The following is a 13,049-nucleotide window of genomic DNA, read 5'->3' as shown; positions in this document are numbered from 1 at the left end:
GCCGCAACTCATTAGCTGTGACTCGTCTGAGCTTTCACATGGCCAGTCAGTTTGCTGCCAAGGATTTGCTTGGACTGGCTGTGAGTTGTTTTTTATAAATTAAAACCTCAGTTTTCATGTTTGATTGCAGTGTAGGTACTTTGCAATAAATAAGTGGGTTTTGGGTTGCAGTTTGGGCACTTGGTCTCTAAAAGGTTCGCCATCACTGTCAAGAATGGGAAACAGGTATTCTGTAGAGTGGAACCCCACCCCCTTTGATAGGATGGTAATTTTATCCTGATGGATCTACAAAATTGTGTTCAAGGATTGATTAAAAGTTTCCTACAGTTTTACTTGCAAGAAAAAAAACCTTTTCAAGTTGTAAAAAACAGATAAATTCCAAACCTCATGTTAATCTCTGTTACTTTGGTATTGTGAGCTCATTTTATACAATGCGAAGTGCTAGGTTGTTCAACTCATGAATTGTCAGGACTATGCTGGAGTGAGCAAGCACACTACCTCCCATATGCATGTCATTTCTACTTTGTGTTCAATTTTGCATTGGTTTTTAGAATGTATTTTATGCAAATTAGTCATTTTACTACAGCATGCAGTACACAGGTAGTTTAAATTAATAAATGAAATATAAAGCATAAACAGTGATCCATCCAGCTGAGTAATAGCTATCATCACTCTCACCAGCTTCTCCAGGGAGTCTTATCATTCAGTTACTTGAGACTTCATGTCAGTATTATAGAAGTGAACCTGTTATCCTTTTCCTTCCAAAACATGTGGCAGTGATTACTCCCAATCAATTAGCTGTAGCAATAGTGGTAGTGCAACCGTGACCACCATGACTGCTATTTGCAATCCATACATTCCTGCTGTTGCAAAAGATGCAATGAACAATATGCGTGCTTTGTATATTTAACATACAGGTTGGTACCTTAAAAGCATCCAGTGTGATGAAAGGTCTGAGCAAACCTGTTTGTGTTGCCTTTCCCTCCCACTACCCTGACTGTGAACCTGGAAGGGCATGAACAAGATCTAAGAAGATGGTCATGGAGAAGTGGAAGAGGAGAAATATACAAAGTCATGTTTCCAACACTTGTCGGACAAACCACTCCATCGCATCTTAATATTGTAAACACACATGATGGCCTACACTTCAGAAGGTGGATTCACTTCAGCAACACCAGGGAAGCAAAAGGCTCAAGAACAAAACCTTTCCATTTGTCAGGAGAAACACATTGATTTTTTCAGGCAACTGTCTCTAAATATCTCAGTATTGTAGTATAGCATTTGGGAAAAGAAGGCACCCATGTAATCAAGCATTCAAAGCCAAGAGTTTGTGGTCAAACACTAAAAATGCAGATGATACTTACCACTGCTATAACATGTTTCATTCTTTCATTCTCAGTTTGGGTATACACCTGGACTGAGCCCTAGATTTGGATGTTTTGGCAGTTGCAAGAATGCATGCATTCACACAGCTAAGGATAGGCTAAAGTGCCAACTATGCTGAATTCATGGTGATCTGAGATCTTGCCATGGTGACACAAATCTTTGATACAGATCTCATTTGGATTACTGGAATGCAAAGCTGCCTTTGAAAAACTTAGAACTTGAGTTGATCTAGAGGGCTGTAGCCAGAATATAATTGGGCCAATTTTAGGGAGATTATGACTATTGTTACAATGGCTTTACCAACCAGTCTCTTTCTGTGTCAGTAATTTGAAGGCTGTTATATGAGCCTATAAAGTCCTACATATATATAATATATATAATGTAGCCTATAAAGTCCTACATGATTTAGGACACAGTATTTTAAAGCTTGTGTTGTCCATATGAACCTCGCCAAATGTTAATGTATTGCAGTTCTTAAGGATGACATCACTTGCCTTGTCAATTGTACCTACCCTTTTTTTGGACTAACTGCTCTCGGGTATTCAGCTCAGGCTTAAACATAATAATGTATAACTTGGGTAGGAAGATGCAACCCAGCAAGCCAGCACCAGAAGACAAGATGGAGAAGACTTCCACAGCCACCATATATTTCCCTTTGGTGCTCAGGTAGGTGGGCACAAAGGACACCCACACACTGCAGAAGACCAACATGCTGAAAGTGATCAGCTTGGCTTCATTAAAGGTATCAGGTAACTTCCTAGCAAAGAAAGCCACTGTGAAGCTGGTGATAGCCAAAACCCCCATGTAGCCCAGGACTATGTGGAACATGAGGAGGGAGCCTTCATTGCATTGAGCTATGATTTTATCAACCTGGGAGTGCATGTCAAACTCTGGGAAAGGGGGGGAAGTTACTAGCCAGACAACACAAATAACAGCATTGATAAAAAGAGAGAGAGCAATCACTGCTACTGTAGGTCTCCTTCCAACAATCCATTTCCTCATTGTGTTCCCTGGCTGAGTGGCCATGAAGGCCAACACCACTGTGATGGTTTTTGCTAACAGACAGACAATAGCAGTGGAGAAGACAGTGCCAAAGATGGATTGCCTCAGAAGGCAGGTTGCCTTCCTAGGCCCCCCAATGAACAAGAAGGAGCAGAGGAAGCAGAGCAACAAGGACAAAAGCAGAATGCATGTGATGCTCCAGTTGTTGGCTTTGACAATGGGAGTATTGTGGTGCTGAATTAAACTCCATGCCACCACAAATGTAGTAACAGAAAGGAAAAGAGCCAAGGAAGCCAGAGTAATTCCGAGGGGCTCCTCATAAGAAAGGTAGGCAATTTCTTTCAGAATGCATTGGTCCTGGTTCCTGTTTGGATACTGATCTTCTAGGCACATCTCACAGTGATCTGCATCTGAAATGTCAGATTTCTAAATTATAGAAATACTTTCACCCCCTCTAATTTAATTTTGCAGTTTTTCAACAGCTGTGATATTTCCTCTGCCAGATTGTTCTCTGTGTAAGAAAGAGCAATGATAGGCTGGTGGTACTATAGAAAAACCTGACAGGTATAGCATTATACCTGAATTGAAAACTTGGATGATTTTCCAAGTCTATCTAGATTCCTTCACTTACCCATGTGGATTGAAATCCTCCCTTTGGGGCACTGAATGCAATCATAGCAACACACTTGCTTTCCTGGCTGGGCAAACATGCTCTGTCCAGGGTTGCAGCTCTTGACACAGGTGGAACTGGGCAGCATCTAATGGTAACCAGAAGGAAGCAAATGGCCCTAATTTAGCTTCTGTTCTCTGTTTTTGACCAAGTGCAGATACCACTTCCAAAGAAGGAACCCAAACTATTTTAGCTGCTTAGTCTCTATTGAAGACATTATAAGCTCAGAACCTCTGTGTGCACTTGCACAAACAGGCTTCTGAACTTCACAAACAAGATCCCCCTACTGCTTTGATGTCTCTTCAAAATTATCTTTGCTCATCACAGTCCTGTAGGCAGATAATACTTCCTGCAAAAGTAAGGGAGTCCTGCCACTCCCACTGAAATTCTCAGCTGTGCCACAGGCATTGGATTACAGCATCAATTGTGAATAAGTACCTCAGAATAGCTAGAGACATACAGACCAGAGGAAGGATGTGATTGCATGTTTTGACTGAAAATTCTTAGTGTGACCAGTGTGCCCCAGCCCACAAGACTGACTTGAGGAATGCTGGGTGTTGTAGGGCTTTTTCTATCTTAATGTAGTGTTGCACCTGAATTGAGTTTACCTTCTTCTGAGCCTTTAAGCAATGTTTAAAACTAAAGCAATGTTAGAGTTTTTCCATTCTTGTATATCAGAACAAGATAAACCAATGCTTTCTGAGGTAGCGAAGTTGATCCTTGCTAAGAACAGGAAAAATGAAGAAATAATAGCTAAGTCTTGGCAATTAGTACAGTTCTTAAAAATCAGTGGCAGACATCAGAGTCCAAAATGTGTAAAAAAAAAAAAAGAAATAAAAATTGAGTATTTTTATTATTGATTGGACAAAAAACCATGGTGTGGGAAACAATCTGAATTCATACTTTACTATTCCATAAATAATAGTTAACAATATTTTTGTAAAACTCCAGAATTGAACCAAGTGATATTGAGTGATTTTGTAGGTACTTTCATTCTATATTTTCTTAATATTATTTTTTTTAAAGATAGAAGAATAATTAGCTGACTCTCACACTGCACATGTCTACTAGAATTGATACCAGTCTCAAGCTGTAAGTTGAGCCAAGCCAAGCAGGCCAAAGGGCTAGTGTGGGACAGAGAGGATGAAAGTCGTATTTCAATCCCTTAGTTTGGCTTGAATATTGGAATTTGTCAATTAAGAGCAATGATTTCTGTTAGTCTTTTTGTCCAATGCAAAAACCTTTCCTCTATACCTACTAGGAAGTTTCTTGAGAATATCTGATGAGTATGTTGTAAAAAGATGGAGGGAAAATAACAGTGTGATTTGAAAAAGGATTACCTCCATCATAAATGAGTAGTCTAGCTACCCTGATAAATAAATTGATTTATGCTGCTATTAACTAATAAATAGCAGACATGTCCAGCATAATCTCAACAAGTATCAACCATCTCAGTATCCAGAATGTGCTTATAATAAAATTCATATGAGACAGTGACAAAAATAAAAAGAATTATTCCCACCTGATTAAACTTGTGGTTCCATACCACAGCACTTCCATTAATGGTGAAGCCATGCTCTGTAGTAAGCCCTGGATCGATCCTTCCAATTTGTATTCTCCGGAAAGAATCGTTGGGGAAAGTAACTAAATTGATGAGATCATATCCACCTTCTAGATCCCCATTTGCATTAAAGGATATTTCTTCCCCAGCAGTGTTATTAAAGCGAATTGTTCTCAGAAAAGGGTGAAGCTGTGTTGGAGAATAAAAAGAAAGGGGTTACAATGTGATATTAGTTAAAAATATTTCTAAGCAATGCATATTCTGGCCCAAACAGGGTGATCAGATGGTTGGAGTGGTTAATGTTCTTTCCTTGCACATTGCTAATGTGTGTCACTAAGGGTGCTACATTCCAGAGAAAGCTTTTATTGGGCACCTTCCCTGCCTCATATACAAAATTGTATAGGGGTCCACATGGCGTTGACTTTGAGTGAAACCCTTTCACGTCACCCAACAGCTTTTTGCAGCTTTTTCTGATGATCTTTCCCCCGTTAAGGAAAGTGTCAAACACAATGTCTGGGCTCTTATGACTCTACAAGCGGCATCATTTTTTTTTAAGCTGTTCCAGTGGTCTCCATTGAAGAAGGAGGTGAGGGTGTCTAATCAGTTCCCCCAGCCTGTCTGCTGTGGTTCAGGCATGAGTCCTGCTTCTGCAGTGTAGACTGCTTGATGGTCATGATGGGCCAAAGAGAAGAGCCTCACTGTAGTTTCTCACTGGTGAATCATGCAAAGGCAGTATTTATTGGTTCTGTTTGCTCCTTAAAATTTAAAGCATCATCAGCAACAGCAAATGGGATGCCACAAGTCCTGCAGGTTTGACCATTCTTTCTGCCAGAGAAGGACACACAGGTGAGTGAGGAGAAGAATGCAATGAGTAAGGGCTGTGCCCTTTCACATTTCTGGCCCCGCGATAGTTGCCTACCCATGTTGACCAGGATACTGAGCCTAATCAAGATCTTCTCCTTTGTCACTATTCCAGAAAGAAGTGCATTTTGCATTTTCAGTAACTTCAGGTTTTGAAGTTCATATGCTGACACATTTAATGGTAGAGGTTTATTTCTTCTATTATTATTATTTGATATGGTTCTGTCTTATTTTGTGATGTTCTTTGAGGTGTTTGTAACTGTGATTACCTCCCATGCTTGAACTTTATGCTGGTTCCATTGGTTGCCTTCCACTCTTCTTGACTTCTGTTTGGCTCTCGATAAATCCATGGCATGGAGAGCATGTGCAACAGCATAGACAGCATTGTACACATTGTAGCTTTGGCCAGACATACTCATTTCAAACACAGATTCAGGAAGACTCCCCAGTTTCTCTTTCCCTGTGCAGTTTTCCTCACTGTGCACATGATACTGTGTGAATGAACAGAGAAATATGGATATCCAGAAATTATGTATGTCATACAGATTGGATTCATATGGATTTATTTTTTCAAGAAAGTCCTGAAATCCTGGCACCTCATTTGTATGAAGAATGAATGATAAGGAACCGTTGAAGGATCTTGGGGTAAACCTTTCTTTGTAGAATACAGCAGTGTAATCCCATTCAACTGTTGTGATCCACACCCTTTCTACAGGGTACATATTAGCAACTTCACTTATGAATAGAAATAGCCGTAAGCCCTCCAGAGCTTGATTGTCTCCATAGACAAGAATCACATTGATTTCACTCAGTGAGAGAATTGATTCAATTGGCCTTAATTTTTTCTCAGGTCCTTCATGTATTGAAGCTATCGTCAGTTCTGGGATCACCTGTGTCCAAGCAATACAGATCTTACTTTGCAGAAGCCTTGGTCTCAGTGTGTGAAGAAAAGTTTCTCCACTATCATTATCTGAAACAAAGAGGCCAATCCAATTCCATCCAAAATGCTTGAGAAGCTGCACAATCCCAATATATTGAGGATCTTCATTGGGGGCCATCTGATAGAAAGAGGGGAACTGATTTTTGTCTCTCAGCACTGGATCAAAGGAACCAAAACTGAGCTAATGGGAAAGATATTAACATGTTCTTTAATCTGAGCAAATAAACCCTTTCTTCACAAACAGAATAAATTTAACCAAAGGTCTGTCAAGGTAAAAACCTTGATTTCACTGACTAGGGCCTCAGAGCAAATGTTTTGATTTCTAACAGTCGTATCTGCAAACCCATAGTCATGAGAGCAAATTCCAACACACTTGGAGGGTGTTGCTTCTGAGTAGACATATACAGCAATTTTCAACCTTGCGTTTTCTTGTCCTGGAAGCATCAGGACAAACTGGCCATGTAACTAGTTATGGGCTCAGGGGGTTCAATGGGGCATTTGCAATGAGTAAGTTTTATGTGGGACACACATAAGTGTAAGCACTGCCATTATGGTTTCATTTAAGGTTAAAATCTACTTACCTGTGGTATCTTGTAGGTTCTGAGAAGATTTGCTATCTGGATGGAGTTTGGGGAAGTGAGATCACCAATAACAGCCCTTAATTTGTCTTTCCTGCCACAGCTATAATTGGGGAGGTCCCCTTGTCCCATAAAGAGAAGATGCAGAGTGTTCCCACAGGCTTGCATTGGATCAAAAGAATTGTCATTAATTTCAGATCCCAAAGTGGTGTTGGGTAACAATTCAACATCCTTATTAATCTCATGAATGGCAAAAACAAAGGCAAGAACATGATGGTAGTATTTAGGAATCATGCTGAAATGAGATTTTCACATTGTCTTAAATTGCCAGCTGCAATAAAAATTGCATTCTGATTTTGCCATCTAAGTTGGATGCTGCCACACATAGTATAGAAAAGTCTGGCTCAAATTAAGGATGTGAGGTCTTACTCTTAAAACAACATGAACAAAAGTAGGTAAACAGCACAGCCATGGAGATCCAGTAGCATGCAGTGGCTGAAATGTTGGATCATGGTGCAGGAAACCACAAACTAAATCCTGCTTACCTGCCAAGTTCACTGAGGCTTCCCTGAACCCCTTCTGTTCCCATTAAACTAGGTGTAAACCCTGCTGAATTCAACAGATTCATACTTCCAAACAAATGCAAACAGGATGCCCTATTATTTTGCTTACACTGTTCCTAATTCATCTTTAGTGTTGGTGAACAGGACACACAGTACAAGAGGCTGAACAGAAATTGCTCATGAAGTTTTCAGTATTTCTCCCAGATCTTCTTGCTGGTTTCCAAGGAGGTATTGGGTTGTGTGTCTTCTTTATTTACCCATGGTAATATTTGGGATATGCAGTGACATCATAGCCATCTAATTGTCTAAAATAGGAAAACAAGTAATTACTCCTTCCTTCCTTCCTTCCTTCCTTCCTTCCTTCCTTCCTTCCTTCCTTCCTTCCTTCCTTCCTATTTAATTCAATGGAAGCACAACACTGCAGAAAAGGGAAGAAATCTGGCATTTCTTTAAACAAGTCCAAATTGCACTTTGAATACAATGGATGAAGATTTATAGATTCTATTGACAAGGATGAATATTCTACTTCTAAGGCCCAGGTCACTGTCATTTTGTCTAAGTGATGCCTGGGGTGGTTTGGGCAAGAACCAGATCCAACCATGAGCAGCAGGTGGCTTTGCTTTTACTAGATGGGAAATTACTTTGAATGCAGACCATCAAGGTTTAGAAAAGAGCAGAAGACAGAGGCAGACCAGTCCTTAAATGGTTATTTTATCAAACTAGGAATAATAATTGAGCATAGAGCAGAACTAGTTAGATAGAACTAGCAACTTACACAGCATTTACTTCAGAATGATCTGTCTGTTTTATAAAATCTGGGATACTGAAATTGGCAAGTGAAATGGATACAAATTCACCAATGATGATCTCATGTGAAGGACTAGTGGAAGAGTTCCAATTCTTGGGGGAAGAATAATGAGGCAAGAACAGAAACAAAATCAACTCCAAACCAAACCTCTTCATGATTTCAAATTTCAAGAGTTCAAATTCTTGCCACCATCAGTATTCCAAGTCCTGACAGAAGATACAGAAAAGCTTTCATTTACACAGCTTTGCCTGGTTCAGGGTCACTGCACAGAGGGGCTGGAGCAAGTTGCTTGGATGGACAGGAAACTTTATAGACTGAAACAAGAAGCACACACTTTAGATTGTCTCCTTTTGAATGTTAAATTGCACAGAAACTGTGATGCCCTGTGGGATTCTAAAAATGAAGGTGCTGATGATGGTAATTTCCTTTTTAATACTTCCAGAACTCTAGCACAAAAGAGTCCTCAAGTCTCAGAAGTGTAGAAAACATATCTCTGTGTTTCCACTCTTGGGCATGGCCTAATCCATCTTGGAATGGTGCCAAAAGTCTAGATAATTTTGTTGGACTGATGCCACCTTTTGGAGAATTGACTTAACATTTTGGCTAAATCAGAATAATCATAGGACCAGAGGGAAGAAGGAGGGAGGCGACTGAGCAGTTGACATCCCAAGCCTGATGAGGACTATTAAACGTTTCCTTCTACTGAGATTCCTCCACTACAGTCTAATCCAAGTAGCAAGGGTGCCCCAAAACTCAGAAAGGACTCTCCCTTACATATACTGTACCTCTAAATTCATTTAACTGGTTCCTTCATCCCTTTGACGAATGCAAATCATGTTCTTTTCTACTTGGGTGCAATCACTCCCACTGAACAGGGAAAAAGCAAGTCTATATTTTGTGGAAAGCATTTTATTCTGCTTCTCAGTCAAGAAGACTCTTCCATATCAACAACCCATGCACATCTCTAGACAGTTCTTTCTCTTATGCTTTCCTTATAAAGGAAAAGACACAAAAGGAGGCAATGAGATCACAACTAATGCCCCCTGAACAAAAATTCTGAGTTTGGATCCAATCCAAAGGCAACTGTTATCTCAGGGGAGTCCATGGAACATCCTTGGATCTTGCTGCAACTCTTGGAAGGAACCCCAGAAGCCAGACAACCCTCGTGCGATTGTGGATCCAATGCTGTGGCATCAGGAGAGAAGGACTAGCCAACAAGAATGGCAAAGAGACTTACCCATCTCCAAATGGGCCCACCCACAGTGGTTGAGCCCTGAGGTTCGCAGAAGTAGTTACTACTCTGGGTTCAATGAAGTGCTCTGTGCATGCTCTTTGCTGATTGTACTTTAAAGAATAAAGCTTTTGGCAAAGAATGGTTTGTTGTTTGAAAGGACAAAGGAAGAAACAGAGTTCCTGCCAGGAAGTGACAAAGTGCTGGGTGCCATTCATTCTCTATTAGTAAGGAGTCATGGGAATGCCTTTTACTTCGTGTGAGTCTCACAAAATCAGGTTCTGCCAGTATAAACCTAAAAATTCTACTGTCTATAGAAAAAGAAAAAGAAGCCCACTCAGGGTTTCATGGCCTGCCAATCTTGTGGATGGTATGCTTATTCTCTCAAATGTTACTATTCTTTTTTCCTAAGTGCTCTTTGATGTTCCGATCAGGCCCCAGCATGATAATGTACAACTTGGGCAGGAAGATGCAGCCCAGTAAGCCAATGCCAGAGGCTAAGATGGAGAGGATCTTCACAGCCACCATGTATTTGCCCTTGGTGCTCAGGTAGTGGGCATGAAGGACACCCGCACACTGCAGAAGACCAACATACTGAAGATGATCGGCTTGGCTTCATTGAAGGTATCAGGCAACTTCCTGGCAAAGAAAGTGATGCTGAAGCTGATGAAGGCCAAAAGACCCATGTAACCCAGGACAAGGTAGAACATGAGTGCTGAGCCTTCATTGCATTGAACTATGAGCACATCAACCTGGGAATGCATGTTAAACTCTGGGAAGGGTGGAGAAGTAGTCAACCACACAACACAGATGACAACTTGAATGAGTGGGCATAAAAATATCACGGACACTGCCAGTCTCTTCCCTATCCATTTCCTCATGCTGTTTCCAGGCTTGGTGGCCATGAAAAACATCACCACTGTAATGGTTTTTGCTAACACACAAGCAATGGCAATGGAGAAGACGATGCCAAACATGGTTTGCCTGAGAAGGCAGGTCACCTTCCCAGGCCTCCCAATGAAGAGGAAGGAGCAGAGGCAGCAGAGCAGCAGGGAGGCAAGCAGGGTGCACGTGATGCTCTAGTTGTTGGCCTTGATGACGGGGGTGTCCCAGTGCAGGCTGAAGATCCCGGTCACAACATCTGTGATCGCGGAAAGAAGAAGAGCTAAGGAGGTTAGAGCTACTCCCAAGGGCTCTATGTAGGATAGGTAGGTTATCTCCTTGGCAATACAGTGGTCGTGGTTACTTGGGTTGACTTCAAGGGTTACTTGGGGTTGACTTCAACTGCCCTTCTATCAGCAGGCTAAGATCTTTTTATTTAAGGTAGGCTTTTGGTGAATCAACAGGTCTGTTGAATTGGATACTGTTTTCACTGACTGCTGTGTTTTTGTAGTTAATGTATTTCTTTAAATGTGGTTTTAATCAAATTTGATTTTTGATTTTAAGCTATGTTTAGTGCCACCCTTTCTTGGCACATTATGAGCATACAAACTCAGATCAGATCAAATCCAGTCAACCAATTATTCAATATTTATATTTTTTGTTGATCCTATGTTCTGTATGTCATCTATTGAGATGTACATGTAAGGCTTATAATAAACCATTAAATAAATAGATCTTGGGCAAGTTCAGCATATTGTGCTTCACCATCAATATTTAATCCTGTTGAACACCAGCATCAGGAAGGCGCTTATCAAACAATGCTGATACTACAGGAGATAAAACAATAAAGTCCACTCCCACCTGCTTAAACTTGTGATTCCACACAATGGCACTTCCATTGATGGAGAACCCATCCTCTGCAGGAACCGTGGGATGTACCTTTCCAACTTGGACTCTCTGAAATGATTCACTGGGGAAGGTGACCAAATTGATTAGATCATATCCACCAGACAGATCCCCATTGCCATCAAAGACAATTTCCTCTCCTGCACTATTATTGAATTGGATCCGTCTCAGAAAAGAGTGAAGCTGGAATAGAGGATACTTTTTTTTAACTTTTCATAGTAAGCATAAACCACCCTTCATGCATACAAGTACCAGGATGGCAAACAATGGGAAACTGGAGATGTTCTTTCTGTGGCATTTGACAAGTAACAAGTAGAGTGTTTCCAAGTTAAGCGTTGTCTGAAAAGTGCTGTAATTTCCTTTATTTGGATGTTACCTCCAATTTTTAATCTTTCTACGTCTTCTCACTGGTTTTGGCATCTTGTTCTTTTACCATCATTCCATGAAGCCACCTGTTTTGTAGCATGACCAGATCTGCAGCAGTTTCTGTCTACGCTTGTGAAAGCTACCAAGTTCCAGGAGTTCAGGAGCTGGACTTCATGAAACAGCTTTCTAGGCTTTCTCCCTGCTTTTTGGATCAGGTCTGGTTTTTTAAACAGCATGCCTGATGAAAATGGTGGCTCCTATACTGAGTTTAAAGAAATGGTTTGAAAAAGGTACCAGTTAGGTTTTGGATATTTCAGGAGAGGCTTTTGACAGGTTTGTCTGTAAGGCTCCAGAGACTGAGGGGTGTTGGAACTTTCTACTAAACTGAAAGAAGTGCTGTGGAAAATGGGTTAAAAGATTTTCCCGCACATCTGAGTCTCTACTGCTGCTATGCTTAAATACTCATTCAACTGCAGTAATTCTTATGGTTTTGTATCTCAAAATAATATTTGCTTTTACGAGTGTCTTTAAAAACGTTTGTTGACTTTAACTTTTGTGAGCCACTCAGACAGCCCTTGTGTTGGATGGGAAGAAATAAATAAAAGTAGAAAGTGGTTGAATTGTTGAGTCTGAATCAGTTTTATTTTCTGGAGTATCTGTGCTGACTTACCAAGCAAGCAAGATCTAGAACCTGGAAAGCATTTTGATGTTTTGGAATCATTCTGTTTGAAATTTTATTAGCTAGGTTATGAGTGGAATTTTCAGGAGGGGGGATTATATAAGAATGGAAGTGTGGAGGAGCAGCTTGTCCCATTGGTTCTAGGAGGAGTCATCATGGGTTCTGATAGCCCTTTCAAGAAATGCAGTAAGAAGATATGGTGCCAGGATTCAACACAACTAATTTTCAATTAGCAAAGCTTGTGTGTTGCCTGAAGTGTCTGATCCTGCCTCATCTTGGAAACTAAGCAGGGTCAGGCATGGTTAGAACTCAGATGGGTGACTTGTTTGTATGAATCTATGATTACTATGATAAACCATTGAGAGAATTTTGGCTATGGGCAGCATAGAAATAATAATAGTTATCATCATCATCATTGTCATCATTATCATCATGACAGATCATAAAACCAAAGATTTGAACAGCTTCAGTTATGACATATACGTCTTGTATGAATTGACTATGGAGCAGAATGTTGCATCCATGTTTCTGCTGACTTGCAAAATACTCAGGTGGCTGTGTTACCTGGGCATGCTGGGAGTTGTAGTATTTTTTCTATGCAACCATGCATAGGATT

The 13,049-nt window shown here is 40.5% G+C and overlaps 1 protein-coding gene across 1 annotated transcript; it reads right to left on the bottom strand.

Annotated features, from left to right (window-relative positions):
* Positions 1 to 1,884: 1,884 nt before the first annotated feature.
* LOC123019485 (vomeronasal type-2 receptor 26-like) lies at positions 1,885 to 2,781 on the bottom strand. The gene has a single exon (XM_044422397.1). It carries the CDS (start codon positions 2,779 to 2,781, stop codon positions 1,885 to 1,887), a length of 897 nt encoding a protein of 298 aa, XP_044278332.1.
* Positions 2,782 to 13,049: the final 10,268 nt, after the last annotated feature.

This window comes from Varanus komodoensis, unplaced genomic scaffold, assembly GCF_004798865.1.
Source record: "Varanus komodoensis strain SLA01 unplaced genomic scaffold, ASM479886v1 scaffold126, whole genome shotgun sequence".
In the NCBI taxonomy this organism is placed as follows: Eukaryota; Metazoa; Chordata; class Lepidosauria; order Squamata; family Varanidae; genus Varanus; species Varanus komodoensis.
Note: the sequence above shows the minus strand (reverse complement) of the source record. Positions and strands in the feature narration are given on the sequence as shown.

Excerpts from the sequence above, each read along its gene's own strand:
- LOC123019485 (XM_044422397.1), bottom strand. The coding sequence starts at position 2,781 with ATGTGCCTAGAAGATCAGTATCCAAACAGGAACCAGGACCAATGCATT.